General features: G+C 35.1%; 10 protein-coding genes and 1 non-coding gene across 11 annotated transcripts; 7 read left to right on the top strand and 4 right to left on the bottom strand.

Moving 5' to 3' along the window:
• Positions 1 to 38: 38 nt before the first annotated feature.
• Positions 39 to 1858, top strand: HYPBUDRAFT_153387 (uncharacterized protein; the record flags this gene model as incomplete). The annotated part of the gene is made up of 1 exon (XM_020221522.1): positions 39 to 1858. The coding sequence occupies one exon, from the start codon at positions 42 to 44 to the stop codon at positions 1815 to 1817; it is 1776 nt and encodes a 591-aa protein (XP_020075701.1). The 3' UTR covers positions 1818 to 1858.
• Positions 1859 to 1893: 35 nt separating this feature from the next.
• On the top strand, positions 1894 to 3170 carry HGH1 (Hgh1p). The gene has a single exon (XM_020223289.1). It carries the CDS (start codon positions 2036 to 2038, stop codon positions 3125 to 3127), a length of 1092 nt encoding a protein of 363 aa, XP_020075700.1. The 5' UTR covers positions 1894 to 2035; the 3' UTR covers positions 3128 to 3170.
• Positions 3171 to 3178: 8 nt separating this feature from the next.
• On the bottom strand, positions 3179 to 5130 carry TFG1 (transcription factor IIF subunit). The gene has a single exon (XM_020221521.1). It carries the CDS (start codon positions 5083 to 5085, stop codon positions 3214 to 3216), a length of 1872 nt encoding a protein of 623 aa, XP_020075699.1. The 5' UTR covers positions 5086 to 5130; the 3' UTR covers positions 3179 to 3213.
• Positions 5131 to 5667: 537 nt separating this feature from the next.
• Positions 5668 to 6585, top strand: HYPBUDRAFT_149477 (uncharacterized protein; the record flags this gene model as incomplete). Its single annotated transcript, XM_020220211.1, has 1 exon — positions 5668 to 6585. One exon carries the CDS (start codon positions 5668 to 5670, stop codon positions 6583 to 6585), a length of 918 nt encoding a protein of 305 aa, XP_020075698.1.
• HYPBUDRAFT_153385 (uncharacterized protein) lies at positions 6575 to 7170 on the bottom strand (the record flags this gene model as incomplete). Its single annotated transcript, XM_020221520.1, has 1 exon — positions 6575 to 7170. A coding segment is annotated over one exon (521 nt), but the record flags the coding sequence as incomplete, so codon positions are not given.
• A 150-nt stretch (positions 7171 to 7320) lies between these two features.
• HYPBUDRAFT_242207 (glycosylphosphatidylinositol-alpha 1,4 mannosyltransferase I) lies at positions 7321 to 8600 on the top strand. The gene has a single exon (XM_020223288.1). It carries the CDS (start codon positions 7328 to 7330, stop codon positions 8537 to 8539), a length of 1212 nt encoding a protein of 403 aa, XP_020075696.1. The 5' UTR covers positions 7321 to 7327; the 3' UTR covers positions 8540 to 8600.
• Positions 8601 to 8646: 46 nt separating this feature from the next.
• On the top strand, positions 8647 to 9412 carry HYPBUDRAFT_12307 (exosome non-catalytic core subunit; the record flags this gene model as incomplete). The annotated part of the gene is made up of 1 exon (XM_020219299.1): positions 8647 to 9412. The coding sequence occupies exon 1, from the start codon at positions 8678 to 8680 to the stop codon at positions 9410 to 9412; it is 735 nt and encodes a 244-aa protein (XP_020075695.1). The 5' UTR covers positions 8647 to 8677.
• Positions 9413 to 9511: 99 nt separating this feature from the next.
• On the bottom strand, positions 9512 to 9584 carry HYPBUDRAFT_t124. The gene has a single exon. It is a non-coding gene; the product is annotated as a tRNA-Trp (tRNA).
• A 1659-nt stretch (positions 9585 to 11243) lies between these two features.
• HYPBUDRAFT_153382 (SKN1/KRE6 family beta-glucan synthesis-associated protein) lies at positions 11244 to 13976 on the top strand. Its single transcript, XM_020221519.1, has one exon. The coding sequence runs from the start codon at positions 11703 to 11705 to the stop codon at positions 13629 to 13631; it is 1929 nt and encodes a 642-aa protein (XP_020075694.1). The 5' UTR covers positions 11244 to 11702; the 3' UTR covers positions 13632 to 13976.
• Positions 13977 to 14032: 56 nt separating this feature from the next.
• Positions 14033 to 15766, top strand: HYPBUDRAFT_126368 (uncharacterized protein; the record flags this gene model as incomplete). Its single annotated transcript, XM_020219357.1, has 1 exon — positions 14033 to 15766. The coding sequence occupies one exon, from the start codon at positions 14033 to 14035 to the stop codon at positions 15710 to 15712; it is 1680 nt and encodes a 559-aa protein (XP_020075693.1). The 3' UTR covers positions 15713 to 15766.
• HYPBUDRAFT_153380 (uncharacterized protein) lies at positions 15742 to 16149 on the bottom strand. Its single transcript, XM_020221518.1, has one exon. The coding sequence runs from the start codon at positions 16099 to 16101 to the stop codon at positions 15793 to 15795; it is 309 nt and encodes a 102-aa protein (XP_020075692.1). The 5' UTR covers positions 16102 to 16149; the 3' UTR covers positions 15742 to 15792.
• Positions 16150 to 17436: the final 1287 nt, after the last annotated feature.

Genomic DNA, 17436 nt, shown 5'->3' with positions numbered 1-17436 from the left:
CCTAAACCGTTTCTTTCTTCTATTAAAGCTCAATTAACCCAATGGCTATTTCTTTGGACTCAGAAAAGGGTGGGATTCCCTTGTATAATTCAACTTCTCGTTCGCAATTCAATTACAAATGGTTTGCTATCAAGTTGGCAGTTGTTTCATTTTCCGTTGTTGGACTCTTTTACCATCAATTAAATTTGACAATTTGGTCTGATCCTAGTGACCCTCATCATCCAGACCATTTATGTCCTCTTGTTGATAAAGTAGACCCTTCCGAGTATTTGTACTCGCCAGGTACTTTACAAAAAATCTTACATGATGCTAAATATCATAATGAATCAAGAGAACGATTATTAAATGCCGTAAGGGTCCCAACTCAAGGTTATGATGACTTGATTGACCCAAGAGAAGCTGACTCATTGGACGACTTATTCAAACGTGAACCCAGATGGTCGCCTTTTGCTGACTTTCACAAATACTTGGAGGAAACTTTCCCCTTGGTTCACGAAAACTTAAGATTCGATAAAGTTAACAAGCTTGGTCTTGTTTATACTTGGGAAGGTACTGATAAACTGAAAAAGCCAATTTTATTGACTGCCCACTATGACGTAGTGCCAATTCAACCCGATACTCTCGACAAATGGACTTTCCCTCCATTTGAAGGTGGATTTGATGGTAAATATTTATATGGTAGAGGGGTTAGCGATTGTAAAAACTTATTAGTTGGGTTATTAGAAACAGTTGAACTTCTCTTGAGTGAAAAGAAATTCACTCCTGAAAGAACAATCGTTTTGGCATTTGGCTACGACGAAGAATCCAATGGACAAGGTGCTTTTGAAATCTCAAAATTCCTCTTGGAAAAATATGGTCCTGATTCTTTCCTTCAACTTGTGGATGAAGGAACTAATGGGTTTGAAACCATCGAAGGTACTAAATTCATCTTACCTGCTACTGGTGAAAAGGGTCACGTTGATTCAATCATTTCCTTATTTACTCCTGGTGGTCATCTGAGTATCCCTCCTGATCATACTGCAATTGGTCTTCTTTCCAAATTAATTAGTAATATTGAAGATGAACAATTCCCCAGTCTTTTAACAAATGCCAATCCTGTTCTCAATCAGCTTCAATGTGTCGCTGAGCATTCTACTTCCATTGATAAATCTTTGAAGCGTGATATTTTGAAATCTCATCTCGATATTAACGCAAATAAAAAAGTCATTGAGTATTTATCCCAAGACTTAGCTTCAAAGTATATTATCACCACCTCTCAAGCCTTTGATATTATAAACGGAGGGGTAAAACTGAATGCACTTCCTGAAAGTGCTTCAGTTCTTCTCAATCACCGTGTTGCCATTGAAGAACTGGTTTCCTCGACGGCCGAAAAAGTATTACACCAAATTGAAGACTTTGCTGCTAAATACAATTTGGGAGTCATCTTCCAGGGCAAGGAAGTTGTACCTCCAACACCAAAAGGTTATTTCAACTATACTTTAAGAGGATCTTTAGAACCGGCCCCGGTAACTCCTAATGACGGCCAAATTTGGAACCTTTTTGGTGGTTCTTTGCGTTATTTATATGAGGATTTGGTCTTCCCTGATGACAACGATACTTTTGTCTTTGCCCCTTTCCTTTCAACTGGTAACACCGACACCCATTCATATTGGGATTTGACCAGAAACATCTTTAGATACGAACCAGGACTCCCTACTCCAAACAGTAATATTCATTCTGTTGATGAAAAAATGACTTTCGACGGTCACTTCCATGTAATTGCCTTCTATTACTACTACTTACAAGTGATAGACAAGCTCAAAGAGGCACCAAAATAGCTTTATATATAGAGTTTCTCTTCAATAACTAAAAATTAAATGTACATTTTAAGTTTTTTGCAATTTTTATAAGGCTGCAAATTTGGTCGGTGCACTTCTTCATCACAAAATTTTTTTTTCATATACCGAGTTGAAAAATTACTACTTTACTAAGCAGTTGTTGAATAAACTGTTTAAAATTACTCAAGAATAGGCTTTTTGTATAATAGTTTGGAATAATGCCTAGTGAATTAGAAGAACTTGTTACTTTTTTGCACTCTCCCCAACCAGCAGTGGTCCAAATCGCTTTAGATAATTTGGTTGGTTACTCTCAAGGTACTCAACAACAAGTTTTCGCCTATGATAATTATGAAGCAATTAAAGACTTGAAGAAGTTGTCCAAGGAAACGGGGCAAACCTTGGTGACTCAATCTGTTACTATTTTGGCCAATTTATGTGATGACATCACCATGAGAAACTTGATTGTAGAAGATGAAGAATACCTCAAGTTCTTAGTGCAATCCATTATAAATTTGAAGAATACTAATGCTGACTTGATGTGTATTTTATTAACTAACTTGGCCAAGAATGACTCTATCAACAAAATATTCAATTTCACCATCAAGCACGAAAGTGAAGATCAAAAGAAAATTTTTACATCAAATAAGGCAATTGACTGCTTAATGGATTGTTTTGTTAAAGGTAGTGATCGTTCCTTAAATAAGTATGCTGATTTCGATTATTTATCTTATTTTTTCGCCGATATTTCTCGTTTCCAACAAGGTAGAAGCTATTTTATAACAGAACAAGAATACGATGGCATTGTTCCAATTTCTAAATTATTAGTTTTCACTGAATATTATGATTCTAAAATTAGAAGAGAAGGGGTTGCATCCACTATTAAGAATGCTTTATTTGATACGAAAGCACACATGGAGTTAATCACCAATGAAAAAATCAATCTTTTACCATATATATTATTACCAATTGCTGGTCCAGAAGAAGTAGACGAAGAAGACATGTTCAACTTACCAGATGAATTACAATTATTACCTTCAGATAAGAAAAGAGATCCTGTCGAAGCAATCATCTGCACACATTTAGAATCTTTATTATTATTATGTACCAGTAGAGAAGTAAGAGAATACTTAAGAGAAAAAGCTGTTTATCCTTTAATTAGAGAATTACATAAAGCCAATGAGACTGAAAATATTACTGATTTAGTCGATAGATTAGTTCAAATGTTAATGAGAGATGAAGCCCCAATAGAGCAAGCCGATGAAGAAATGGAAGACGATAGCGATGATGACGCAGTAGTTGAAGTCTTGTAAATTAGTTAAACATATAGAGAAATAAATACATATTTTTTTTTTTTTGCAGCGAAAAAAAAAAAAAAAAAAAATCGTAATTAAATAAATTATCGATTTTCGTCTTTAAGCACCAACTTACCATCAACTAATTTGAGAGTTTGCTTGACAATCGTGATGATCCGCTGCTTATTGTCCTTGTGTGCGTTGACCCTATTTCTCAAACGGACTAACAATTCTTTAGTTGTTAAAGGATTATTACTGACGATATCCAAGACCTCTTTAACAGTGACGTATTCATTATTAGGGCCGCCTGAGTTCAAGTCAACATTAGCAAGATTGGTAGCAGCAGGAGTTGGAGAAGGTGAAACGCTTTGTTTTTCCTTTTTAACTTGGGGCGAGGTAGTTTGTGAAGGAGTAGAATCACGTTCAAGTTTTGCCTTCTTTTTAGGAGATTTATTGGTCTCAATTTGTCTCTTCTTGACATTTGGATTCCATTCTCCTTTAGGGAAACCATTAAGGAAATCTTTTGGAGCTTTTATGACCACAAACCCATCACCAACATTTCTAGCGGTGAAAGCTCTTACATTTTGAACTTCATTTGATAAGGAATCATTTGGTTCTTCTTTTACTTTTGTTTCATCATCCTCACTGTCATTACCACTTTCCAAATCTGATTGAGAAACATAAGGAGGATTAGTTTCCTCGTTATCGTCACTATCGTAAACTCCACCTTCTGTTTTATTTAAAACTTTACGTAATTTTTTACCTTCTTTATCGACTTTTCTTGATTTTTCAGTTTCAAATAAATCATTCAAATCATCATCATCTTCCATATCTGCATCAGATTGACCATCAAAATGTGCAGCCTTCATCATTTCCCTTTTTATTTTTTTCTCCGATAATTTGTTTTCTTCTTCATCACCATCCATAATTGGAGCTTCTTCGTCATCGGCAAATTCCTCATCGAAATCAATATCATCATGATCAGAATCACGATCATTTGTTTCTCCACCAGTGACGGTTCTCATTCTTCTACCACGACTAGAAGACCCCCCAACTGCAGCATTACCATTTGTAGATGCATGTCTAAATCTCATATCAGGAGTAGCGCCTTCAGAAGAAGAATTATCATGCATATGTTTCATTAACCATCTTGGAGTAGTGGCATTTTTTTCCATTTTAGCTTCAGCTTCTTCTAAAGTTAAAGTAGCGTATTTATTTCTAGGAGTAAATTTATAAACTTTTTCAGCAGGAACCATTTTAAAACCATCTTTATCAAAGACGAATAATACATGTTGAGTATCTGAAGAACCAGCCTCATAATTACCTACAAAGACATTTTTACCGGAATAATCTTCTAAGACCCATGGATAATATTCTTCGTATCTTAATTTTCTTTTCTCTTCAGCCATTAAATTTATTTGTTTTGTTTTACGTTTAAAAACATTCTTTTTAGGCTTACGAGCACCACCATCGGGAGCCACTTGTGACATATCTGCTTGGTTTCTTTTCGCTGCATCACTTGCAGCATCTACTTCATCAGCTGCTTGAGAATCAGCTTCGTCTTCTTGAGCTCGATCTGTTTCCAGTTTTCTTGCTTCCTGATCTCTTTTACGTCGGTCAATTTCTTCTCTTGTGAGTTGAAATTGTATATTTCTAGGATCTTTTCTATGCATTCTAACTGGCTTGGTGAAATTATTATTTATATCCACATCCTGTTTTGTTTGGAAGCGTAATATATGATAACGAATATCGTCCAATTCTGCTTTAGTACAACATTTTAACGGTATATCTTGCCATTTGGCTTCTTTCTTGACTACTGGTGGCCTGCTACCATTACTATTAGGTGTATTACCATTACTAGCAGCAGATGGTGATGGTCTTCCTGTAGCATCACCATTAAATGATGAACTAGGTGAAAATACATCAATCGGCTCAGACTTCACGGTCGGTTCCTTTTTCACAGGCAGTTGACTCATGCTTCAAGTGTTTTGATGTATCGGTGTGTCGAGCAGTGAATATTTCCCTGATAGATCAAGCCGGTCAATCAATCTGTCAGAAGAAATAGGGCTGGATGGCAGAAGAGAAGGTTTTCCTACTGTTTATACACTTTTTTTTCAGGTTTTTTTGCTTTTTCGGGCCACTGCAAATGTCGCTGATGTCGTGGTGCCTGCGACATTGCAATCCATACATAAAATGGACAAACCTGGAAGAAACCAAGAACCCGGTGAAATGGTCGAGGATTAGCGTTATAGATGTAAGTAGATGGTAAGTGTAAGAGGAGTTCTGTTCAATTGCACGATTATTTGTTGCTGCTTGATCTTCCCGTTATCTTTTTTGAGCGATACCGGCACTTGAGGTTGAAAAATTTGCCGGAATTTTTTCAGCTCTACTACTACTTGTTTTTCTTTCTTTCAAGGGTAATTCTTTATAAATAAACACCGGTCAGACTGTTTATTTGGTATAATCGACGGTCAGATCGAATTGTTGCTTTCAAGCGGTGAAAAGGGACGTAAATTGAAAGAAAACTCATTGAAGAGTCAGATCAGCTTTTGAAAATTATGTCATTGGTGATTAAAGATAAAGAAGATAAGATCCTAGACGGACCAAGTGTCCAGGAGAAAGCCCCTCCACCGAAGTACATTGGGTTTGTTGCCGGGATGTTTTCTGGTGTTACCAAGAATGCAGTTGGACATCCGTTTGATACGGTTAAGGTGAGATTGCAAACGTCTGAAGGTAGATTCAAAGGACCGATGGATTGTGTTTGGCAAACGTTCAAGGCAGAAGGATTCAGAGGTTTTTACAAAGGGTTTACTCCACCATTGGTTGGTTGGATTATGATGGATTCCGTTATGTTGGGATCGTTGCATGTATATAGAAGATACGTCAAAGATTACATTTACCCAGAAGAAACTAAATTACCCTTGATGGGCCATGTGATGGCAGGATTGGGGAGTGGATGGACTGTGTCATTTGTGGCAGCTCCCATTGAACAATTCAAGGCAAGATTACAAGTGCAATATGATGCAAAATCAAAGATATACACTGGACCAATCGATGTTGCCAAAAAATTATTCAAGATATCACCAACCACTTGGTTTGCAGGGTTAATACCAACCATGATATTCAGAACCAATTTCATATTTTGGTGGGGGTCATATGAGTTATTCACCCAATATTTCGAAGATAATACTAAATTACTGAAACCAGCCATTAACTTCTGGTCCGGTGGGTTATCAGCAACGGTTTTCTGGATATTTGCATATCCATCTGATGTTATTAAACAAGTTATTATGACCGACAGTCCAATTAAATCCGAGAAGAAATTCCCCAAATATTCCGATGCTGTTAAATTCATCTATAGGGAAAAAGGTTTAGCTGGTTTCACTAGAGGTTTTGGTCCTTCTATTTTAAGATCATTCCCAGCAAACGCTGCTGCTTTAGCTGCTTTCGAAGCAGTAATGAGAGTTTTACATTAATGACATTTTATATAGACTACATATTCACTTCTAGATCATAATTTATTCATTAGACATTTGGCTTCTATATTTGTTCTGTAATATCGTTTTCCTCAGTCCCTTTATTCTTTTCCCAAGGCTTCACTCTCTGCTTAGCATCCGATTTAGAACTTTGGTCAGTCAATACCGTATCTGGAATCTGTTTGATTCCAGGAACAGGTTTACCAGAAACTATCAACTCAACAAGGTTTTGGTAATTGGAAGAATATGGTGGTTCCAGCAGTTGCGGCTCCTCCTCTTCCTCGTTCGGTATTTCAACGATTTTCTTATTCTTATCATATTTATCTCCGTTATGTAACTTCCATTGATTGAAATCGTCCAAGTTTAAAATGTTTCCGGTATGAGAACAGTAAAAAAAGGACTTGGCCTGATCTATAAGCTGTTGTTTATCCAAAGCAGGAATTGATGTAGCTGAAGGATCTGATTCTTTCATACTTTCTAAATAATTATCAAGTATATCTTTCAACCCTTGCTGAAACTCATCGAATGAGTCCCATTCGTAGTTTAAGTAGTCAATATACACTTCTTCTTGAGGATTAGACATTCTGATTACCTTTAAGTCTTTATTTCGTCAAAACAACGTTCATTCTTCAAAAAAATTGCTTTAGTTTTTTTTTCTTTTGGTGTATTTTTTTTTCAGTCGTTGAGAAAAGCATACGAATCAAACCGTTGTAGATAATTAAGTACATCAGTCCACTGAAGAATGTCACGTTCTAGCATTTATCTAATCGTTGCATCGATATTAGTTCGAATAGGTTTTTTCCTATTTGGATTATACCAGGATAAGTACATGAATGTTAAGTACACCGATATTGATTACGTTGTCTTTTCGGATGCTTCTCATTATGTCTACCAAGGACTATCGCCATATACTAGAGAAACGTATAGATATACTCCTTTGTTATCATGGTTTTTGGTACCGAATGAATGGTGGCCGAGTTTCGGTAAGTTTTTGTTTATTTTGAGTGATATAATTACTGGGGTTTTAATAGTTAAGTTATTGCAAAAAAGTTCCAAGTTGACTGAACGGAAATTACTAATTTTATCATCGATATGGCTACTCAATCCAATGGTTATCACTATAAGTACCAGAGGGTCTTCTGAAAGTGTTTTAACTGTGTTTATCATGTTAAGTATATACTTTCTTTCATTGAAGAAGATGGCACTTTCAGCCATTTTTTTGGGTATTTCGATTCATTTTAAAATATACCCTATAATATATTTACCTAGTATTTTACTATACTTGAGTGGATCTGGGCCATCGATCGTCAACTTGCCGTTGGTTAAATTAATCAACTATACAAATTTAAAGTATTTATTGGTTGTCCTTGTAACCTTGGGTATTTTCAATGGGACCATGTATCACATATATGGCTATGAATTCTTATACCATTCATACTTATACCATTTAACTAGACTTGACCACAGACACAATTTCTCCATCTACAATATCTGTTTATATTATAAATCGGCACAACCGTATATGGATACTTACCACGAAGGAATTAGAAATATAGAAAAACTAGCATTCATCCCCCAGTTATTAATTTCATCAGTTTTACTCCCATTATTTTTCGCCAGAAGAAATTTGATAAATTGCTTCTTCTTGCAAACATTTGCATTTGTACTATTCAACAAGGTGGTCACCTCTCAATATTTCATCTGGTTTATAATCTTCTTACCCAATTTTTTGTTGGATACAAGACTTATGAACTTGAAAGGAATTTGGTTATTGACTTTATGGATTTTGAGTCAAGCTTGCTGGTTGTTTTTTGCCTACAAATTAGAGTTCCTAGGTGAAAGCACTTTCAATGGAGGCTTATTCTACTCTTCCATTGGCTTCTACCTTTCCAACTGTTATATCTTGGGAGAATTCATCGAGGACGTCAAGCACAAGTCCAACGACGTTGTATAGTTTTTGCAGTAATACACAGAACATCCGTACATTTCTTACCTTTAAATTTTTCAGTTGTTAAAAAAAAAAAAAAAAAACTCATCTCGAGTCACCAGTAAAGATACCATTAACCGTTTAAGTTATTAAAGTAAAGAGAACATGTCACGTTTGGAGTTATATTCGCCGGAAGGGCTTAGAATAGATGGGAGGAGATGGAATGAGTTACGTCGTTTCGAGTGTCGTACTAACACCCACCCAAATTCATCGGATGGATCATCGTACGTTGAACAAGGAAATACCAAGATAATAAGTATGGTCAAAGGACCAATGGAACCACTTAATAGATCACAAATCAATACCAAGAAGGCAACCATTGAAATAAATCTACTGATATCGAATTTTTCAACATTAGAAAGGAAGAAGAAGATGAAGAATGAAAAAAGATTAATTGAATTGAAGACCACGCTAGAAAGAACTTTTGAACAAAGTATAATGAGTTATAATTATCCAAGAACAATAATACAAGTTAATGTATTCGTATTAGCACAAGACGGTGGATTGTTAGCAGGAATCACTAATGCAATTACCTTGAGTTTAATTGATGCTGGTATTTCAATGTATGATTATGTCTCAGCAATAAATTGTGGATTATATGATAAAACACCATTATTGGATTTAAGTACATTAGAAGAAAATGATATAAGTTGTATTACAATCGGGGTTATTGGCAAAAGTGAAAAATTAGCTCTATTATTATTAGAAGATAAAATGCCTTTAGATTATTTAGAATCAGTTTTAGCTATTGGTATTGCTGGTAGTCATCGTATTAGAGAGTTAATGGATAATGAGGTTAGAAAACAAGGTAATATAAGGTCATCCAAGCTTGTTAAATAGATGCATCAATATACAATTTAGTATAACTTAATGTAGATTAGTATCAAAAGGAAGCTGATTATTATAATCCGTTACAAGAAAGCAAATTGCAAAAAAAAATGACACGGACAGGACTTGAACCTGCAACCTTTGGATTTGGAGTCCAAAGCTCTACCAATTGAGCCACCGCATCGGATTAATAAAAAAAATTGATTTTTAGCGTTTTCAAAGTATAGTATTCTTGCAATTTCAAAAGAGATATTTTTAAATTTTTTTCAATTTCTATGAATTGAATAAAAAAACAGTGTTCAGATGCTAAAATAAATCTTCTCTATTACTACCGTAAGTACTTGTTTTATGAAAATTGATTTTTTATAAACAATAAAACCGAAAACATTTTACTCTTTATACGGCTCGTTCGACCAGATAATAATCCTTGTAAGGAAGTAATTAAAGTTTTGTGTTGACATATTCATTTCCTTGGGGTTAGCTATAACATGACAATTCCAAATAGAATGGATAAAACGGTTAGCATCACGTTTAAGCAAAACCATACTTAATTATAGAGAAGCACGTCAGAAGCTTCTGGAAGGGTATCTGGAACAACTGACGGATTCCTAGTCTATTTAATGCATCTAGATTATTGTCCACTTGACCTCATTGTGTCTAAAAATGTTTTACATAACCAAAGCTGCTCTCCCGTCATACCAACTCCTCCAACTAACTGTACTTCGGTTTGATCATTTGTTTTAGTGCTTCATTCAACCGCTTAATGGTTTCCGCAAGATAAATAACCTGGTAATGTCTCCAGCATGTTTCTATGTAATAATTGCTCCTAAAGTTAGACATTCGATAACCATCGAGCCACCGTTGTCTATATCTGTATTTGTTCCAGCTGGTTGCATTCATCTGCATACCATACTGAACACCATCTTGCCTCTATCAGTCCCTTTTGACGTTAATACTGCCTGCTACAGTCACCGTCAGCACTATATAAAACTTGCTTACATCCTACTAAAGTTTAACTGCTTTGCCAATTACACGTCTAACATGAAAACTTCCGACAGTTACTCTGTGGCCCTTAGTGATTTCTAGTCTAGAAAGTGCTGCACTCAAGTAGTTCTATTGAAGTTGTAAAAGAACCCTTCTCCCTGATTCCGTGTATATCGTGAAGAATACATATCTGAGACTATACTTTTAAATACAGTATAAAGGGCAGATTGAAGCATCATAAGCAAACACGACAATTACTGAACCAACCAGAAGCACCATTCATCCTCAGACTTGCAACCCCATGCTCCACCAGTAGTGGATACTGGTCGATCTGCTCCAAGTGCACATCAAAGGAATCAAGCCTCCTTGTTTATTTGTGTAAGTAGATATACTGGTTTATTGTTAGATCGTTTAACCCTTGTGCGTTTGCTGCAAATATCTGATCTGGTTGACAATTGACATTTGGCATAATTGGCAACTGGCAACTGACCTGGGTGAACCATCTACAGACCCAATGGATATTTTCCCGGCATCAAACATACCGAAATATACTGATGCCTAGATTGGTAGCAAGTCTTAGCCTACACAAGAGTACAAGCGTACAAGAGTAACACAAGACCACAAGCAGCTGTAATACTGCAAACAAGAAAATGAAAAGGAAAAGGAAAATGAAAATGAAATGAAAATGAAAATGAAATGAAAATGAAAATGAAAATGAAAATGAAATGAAAATATGAAAAAATGAAAAAAATGAAAAATTCCCCTGAAAATTGATTTGAAAATGTTGTTTTTTCGCCAAAATAACATTTTTACATCAAAATTCATCAAAATCAACAAAATTACTAAGTAAATTTAAATACATTTTAATACCTGTTCATTTGCAATAAACTAATACCAATACTAAGATATCTTGTTTACAATAGCGAAGAAAAGTCAGGGGTTTCCTAAAAGGAAACAAAGCTTGCCAAGTTGGACAAGATTCCTGGGTGGTGTACGGAGCACCCTTCCAGTGATTGTGGAGATATAAGCGTAGTACATGGTTCGGAGCATTCCTCAGCCCCTGGGCTACTATTGGTTGTTAAACGGCCTAATTACGATCTTACAACTTAGTCACTAGTGGTAAGATAAAGTAGATACCAAGAATAGCCAAAGAAAAAGCCTTTTTGGTAGTGGGAACTTTTATAAGGCGAGGATTGTTATTATTTTTTGGTACTCCCTTAAATTTTCACTGTATATTTTAATATTGATAAATTTTTTTGTTGTTTATTGGTTGTTTATTTAATTTACTACTTCTTCATTAGTTTATGTTTCTGTTGATATGGCACAACGAGACTTGACTTATAACAGCCCTTCTGTTGCTGTGGACGATTATGATGATACAAACTCCAATGAACCCTTGAACCCTTTCCAGGAATCGTTGTCCAATTCAGATTTGGCCCATTTTAGATATACTGATCGAAACGTTAGTGAGCTGTCTAACTCCAATGGTAATTCAGATGATGATTTTAATGGCTATTATAATTCTCAGAATAATACCACTACTAACTTATTACAACCTCCGGCAAATAAAACCATTCCTGCTTATGCTCCCGAATTTGATCGGTATCTGTCTAGATTAGGTTCTAGAGTGGTTAGTTCATCTTCTTTGGTTTCTCAAAATCAAATGGAACCAACTACCAAGTTATTAAATGAAAATCATGATTTCAGTCCCTTTGGTGGCTACCCAGCTTCAAGTTTCCCCTTACATATCGATGAAAAGGAACCTGATGATTATTTACATAATCCTGATCCAATTAAAGATGCTGATTATGATAAAAATCGTTTTTGGTACGATTTGAAAACAATGGATAAAAAATCGGCTGGTGGGTTTTTCGGTTTCTTATTCTTGATCATTTGTGCAATTGTGGTTTTCATCTTATTACCAGTTTTAACTTATTCCGGTATAACAAACCCTTATAAACCAGAATCTTATGAAATCTTAACCCAGTATCTGTACCCCTTGATTGCAGGTATAAGAACCTCCTTGGTTGACCCTGATACTCCCCAGGATGCTTTAACTCATAAAAATAAAGATGGTAAAACTTGGAAATTGGTGTTTAGTGACGAATTCAACGCAGATGGAAGAACATTCTATGAAGGTGATGATCAATTTTTCCAAGCAGCCGATTTACATTATGATGCAACAAAAGATTTAGAATGGTATGATCCCGACGCGGTCCAAACCGCAAATGGTACTCTTAATTTAAGATTAGACGCAATTAAAAATCATGATCTTTTCTATCGTTCCGGTATGGTTCAATCTTGGAATAAAATGTGTTTCACCCAAGGCTTAATCTTAGCCTCTGCTAGATTACCAAACTCGGGAGCGGTTTCCGGATTATGGCCCGGTATTTGGACCATGGGTAATTTGGGTAGACCCGGTTACTTGTCAACTACTGAAGGGGTTTGGCCGTATACTTATGACAGTTGTGATGCAGGTATCACCGCTAATCAATCGTCCCCCGACGGTATTAGTTATTTACCAGGACAAAAATTAAACTCCTGTACTTGTAATGGTGAAGATCATCCAAATCGTGGTACTGGTCGTGGTGCTCCAGAAATTGATATCATTGAAGGGGAAATCGATACTACAAAATATTTCGGAGTGGCTTCTCAATCTTATCAAGTGGCTCCTTATGATGTTTGGTATTATCCCGATTACAATTTCGTGGAAATTCATAATCCAGATGTCACCTGCATGAATACTTACACTGGTGGTCCTTTACAACAAGCTGTTAGTGGTACAACTACCCTTAACACTGAGTGGTATGAACGAGGCCCCGGTGGTTCCAATTTCCAAGTTTACGGATATGAATACTTGAACGATAATGAAGATGGTTATATCACTTGGTATGTCGGTGATGAAACCCCTACTTTGACCGTCCAGGCCTATGCTTTGGCTCCGAATGGTAACGTTGGGTTCAGAAGAATTTCAAAAGAGCCAATGTCAATTATTATGAATTTAGGTATCTCTAATAATTGGGCTTATATCGATTGGACTTCTCTTAATTTCCCTGCTACTATGAGAATCGACTACGTTCGTGTATACCAACCTGAAGATGAAGTAAACCTTGGTTGCGATCCTACCGATTACCCTACTTATGACTATATTGAAAATCACATTAACGCTTACTCAAACGTTAATTTAACTAGTTGGGAAGATGCTGGATATACTTACCCGAAAAACTCTTTGGTCAATGGCTGCTGAAACCCCGGATTTTTCTTCTTTGTACTAATATTTTCCTTTATCTCATTATTGTTTATTTTTGTATTATTAGTTTAGTTGCAAAAGGTGTCTTCATATCAAAAATGTATATGTCAAAATTGCAAAATTGCAAAAAATGTATTAATTGCAAATTTAGCGGTCCGCAAAATGCCACACTTCCCTAGACGTCACGCCCGTACACCCATAATATTAATTTTTGACGTAATATGTCAGAATTATGGCTGCAATCCACAGTTTAATGATAACCGGAATAAATTAACAATTGCAAAAAATTAGATCATATCAATCAAACCAGCGGAAAATTGTTCCTTGAGCTATAAATACGATGATTTCTGAACTATTTTGAGGATCTCTAGATTTTAATTATAATACAAAAGAACAAGATGGGATTTTGGACAAAAGTTAAGAAAGAACTTGTAGCAAATGAAATAATTGATCCAAAGGAGCTTCATAGACAACTTAGTGATAGTGATTCAAGTAAGTCACTGGTGCAAGAAAATGAAAAAACTGACGGGATCAATGTTAATACTGAACCAATAGAAATAGGTGATACTCCTTATATTGATTTATCTATCCCACCAGAAGTTATTGCAGAAAGGGAAAAGTCAAGGTTATTCCGAATTAAAAGATTTTTTTGGGATGGTGCTGATAAACACCCAAAGGAACAAGCATATTTGATGAAACTTGATTTTTTCTTGATTAGTTCTTCAATGTTGGGATACTTCATTAAGAATTTAAATCAATCAAATATCTCAACTGCTTATGTTAATGGGATGGCTGATCTTTTACCAAACAATCAATATCAAAAAATGGTTACTTTATTCACGGTGGGTTATATTCTTGGACAAATTCCGGGAAATTTATTACTTCATAGAGTTCTGGCTCGTTATTTTTTAGGTGGTTTAGAATTAAGTTGGTCAATTTTAACGATTTTAATGATTATACCAAATTCAGTTAATGGCTGGTATCCACTTCGGTTTTTCATTGGTCTATTGGAAGCAGCATATTTCCCTTCAATGGAATATTTACTAGGAAGTAATTATGCTGGTCCTGAATTAAGTACTAGAGCTTGTTATTTTGCAATTGCTAGTGGTATTGCAAGTTTAATTTCTGGTCCTTTACAAGAAGGTATTTTACGTGGTTTCAAAGATAGTAAAATGGAACCTTTTAAATGGTTATTTGTTTTCGATGGAGTAATTTCATTCCCAATTGCAATTTATACTATGTTTGTTGATCCAAACACTCCTAGTACAACTGATGCTTTTTATTTTAATGCTCAAGATAAATTAGTTGGTTTAGAAAGAAGAAGAAGAATAAAAGCTCAATTAAGATCAAGAGAAAAGTATACTTGGCCCAAGATTAAATCATTTTTCAATACCTGGCATATTTATGTTTTCCCATTATTATTTTTAGCTTATAACAATAGTTGTGCTGCTAATTCTCAACCAACTTTCACTACTTGGATGAAAACTGATTTAAATTTAAGTTCTTATAGATATAATACTTATCCTTCTCTTTTAATTGGTATTGGAATGATTTTAACTTTGGTTTTTGCTTATTATAATAATTATGTTGGTGGACGTCAAAATCATGTTTTCGTTTTATTATTTTTCATCCCAGTAATTATTGGTTGTGCTAGTTTAGCTCATTGGAATATTCCAATTGGTTGGCATTGGTTATGTTACTTTATAGTCGGTGCTCCCACAATGTGGGGTCAACCGATGATTTTCTCCTGGATCAATCGTTTACTTTTTGAAAATGATATGAAACGTAATTTTGTTGTTGTTATAACTAATAATTTAGCTTATGTCACTGGCGCTTGGGTTCCTTTATTAGTTTGGAATACTAATGATGCTCCTCAATATCATATTGGTTTTAGTTATACTGCAACTTTATCATCATTTGGGTTAATAATGACAATTATAGCTACTTACTTAACTCTTAGAGATCAAAAACAAGGAAACGTTAAGGATGGGAACGAACAGGTAGAACAATCAAGCGACGTTGAAAGCCAGGACAGTATCACTGATGTTCAACACTCGATTAAGGGAGGTAAATCTTAAGTACATAGATGTTTATCAATTATATTTATTAGTAATACATATATACAATGCAAGATTTTTATGATACAAATAAGTTTTACTTAATCTCCTCTTAATAATGGAACACTGGCCAAACCAACCGCATGGATGTCATGATGATCTCCTTGACCAGGACCATGCATATGACCACAGGGACATTCAATATATTCTTGAGAATCTATTTCCATAGGTTTAGTTGATGCAATAGGAGTCATGGTACCATTACTGTTATCGATTAAAGTACCATTTGAATTGGATTTTAAGCTTTCAGAAGGCATTGGAATCGTCATTTGTTGATCAAGCTTTCTTCTCTTTTGATCTTGAATTATCAAAGGAGCTTCTTCTAATTTATGAGTACTAGTTGATGACATTTTTATCAAAATAACCTTTTTTTATATACGATTGCAAAAAAAATAAAAACAGAAGCACCCAAAGCAAAATAACAAGCAGCAATAACGGAGAGTAAACACCCAATCTTAATCACGAGTTTGTTTATTGAATTATTTCTTAAAATAGTTAGTAAATATACCTATTGGGGGCAGAATCAAGTAACAACCTTTTCGAAATAGTATCCCGTGTTTCTTCTTAAACAAATTATTAGCAACACCTGGCTATCACTGTGGGGAGAATACTTACCAACACGGAAACCAAACAGAATAAACTGTAGCGAAGAAAACAAACTTGAATAAAGGTGAAATTTCTAACAAGGAAATATTCAATGGCATTAGAAGTTTTTGCAAGCATCTCAAAATAAAAAAAAAAAAAAAAAAAACGAGGGGAAAAGACAACGGGCACGGATCTTTTAAAATGAATAACAGATCTTTGAACTCTGGATTAGTGGCTCGAGTATTAGGTGAAAAACTAAGGTAAGATAACAGAATTCGTTCATAAGAGGTGAGAGCTTGAGCATTTGGGTACTTTACTGGGGACCAGACCTTTTATGTTAGGAGCTTCTTGATCATTAATTTGAATCTGATTACAATGATTAATTTGAGCAATACTCGGATTTTGGCTGCAAAACCACTTTCAAAGAATCCCAAATAAAAGGGATTTGTTACGAGAAGCATAAGAACACAGGATAGGATAGCTTGAAGGACAACAAAAGAAATCACCAGCATTACGATTAAGCACTATATATAAACGATCTAATTAAAAAAAAGACAATGTGATTCATAGTAAATAATGTAAATCTACACAAGTGAAGGAACCAATCAATTGTAAAGACCAAAAGTAGGGATAAAAGTAAGATTCTGAAACACCCTTTTACTTAGGAAAAGTTATACAGATCGCTGCAACTGATACAAAGCTTGTTTAATTTGAAACAGACGTGCAACACAAGAAAGGGGCAGTTGATATACATTGCCTACTTCCCAGGTTAGCATAAGTAGAAACAGACTCCCACTGGTTCCCTGGAAAGAATGTTTAGTAAGTTATTCAAAAGGCTTCAATTTAACAGTGGTAATAATACACCCGTACACATTTTGTTTTCGCAGCCGAAGCAGAGTATTTTTTTGATTTTAGTTGCAAACATAAACTTACCACAAATCACAAGAGTCTTTAAATACCAAATTCAACTAGATCATTTTCAGAATCACAGCTGTTTCAAGCCAAAACATGAATTCAAAATACTATGCTAAGATCTTGAAAAGTCAAGGTGACGAGCTTATTGAGTATGATAACAACATCCCACCCGAGAAATTGATGGA

The sequence above is a fragment of the Hyphopichia burtonii genome (genome assembly GCF_001661395.1).
Source record: "Hyphopichia burtonii NRRL Y-1933 unplaced genomic scaffold HYPBUscaffold_5, whole genome shotgun sequence".
In the NCBI taxonomy this organism is placed as follows: Eukaryota; Fungi; Ascomycota; class Pichiomycetes; order Serinales; family Debaryomycetaceae; genus Hyphopichia; species Hyphopichia burtonii.
This window is presented reverse-complemented; position numbering and strand designations above follow the sequence as displayed.

Bases quoted from the DNA above. Each gene is read 5' to 3' on its own strand.
- HYPBUDRAFT_153380 (XM_020221518.1), bottom strand. From the start codon at position 16,101: ATGTCATCAACTAGTACTCATAAATTAGAAGAAGCTCCTTTGATAATT.
- HYPBUDRAFT_242207 (XM_020223288.1), top strand. From the start codon at position 7,328: ATGTCACGTTCTAGCATTTATCTAATCGTTGCATCGATATTAGTTCGA.
- TFG1 (XM_020221521.1), bottom strand. From the start codon at position 5,085: ATGAGTCAACTGCCTGTGAAAAAGGAACCGACCGTGAAGTCTGAGCCG.
- HYPBUDRAFT_153382 (XM_020221519.1), top strand. From the start codon at position 11,703: ATGGCACAACGAGACTTGACTTATAACAGCCCTTCTGTTGCTGTGGAC.
- HGH1 (XM_020223289.1), top strand. From the start codon at position 2,036: ATGCCTAGTGAATTAGAAGAACTTGTTACTTTTTTGCACTCTCCCCAA.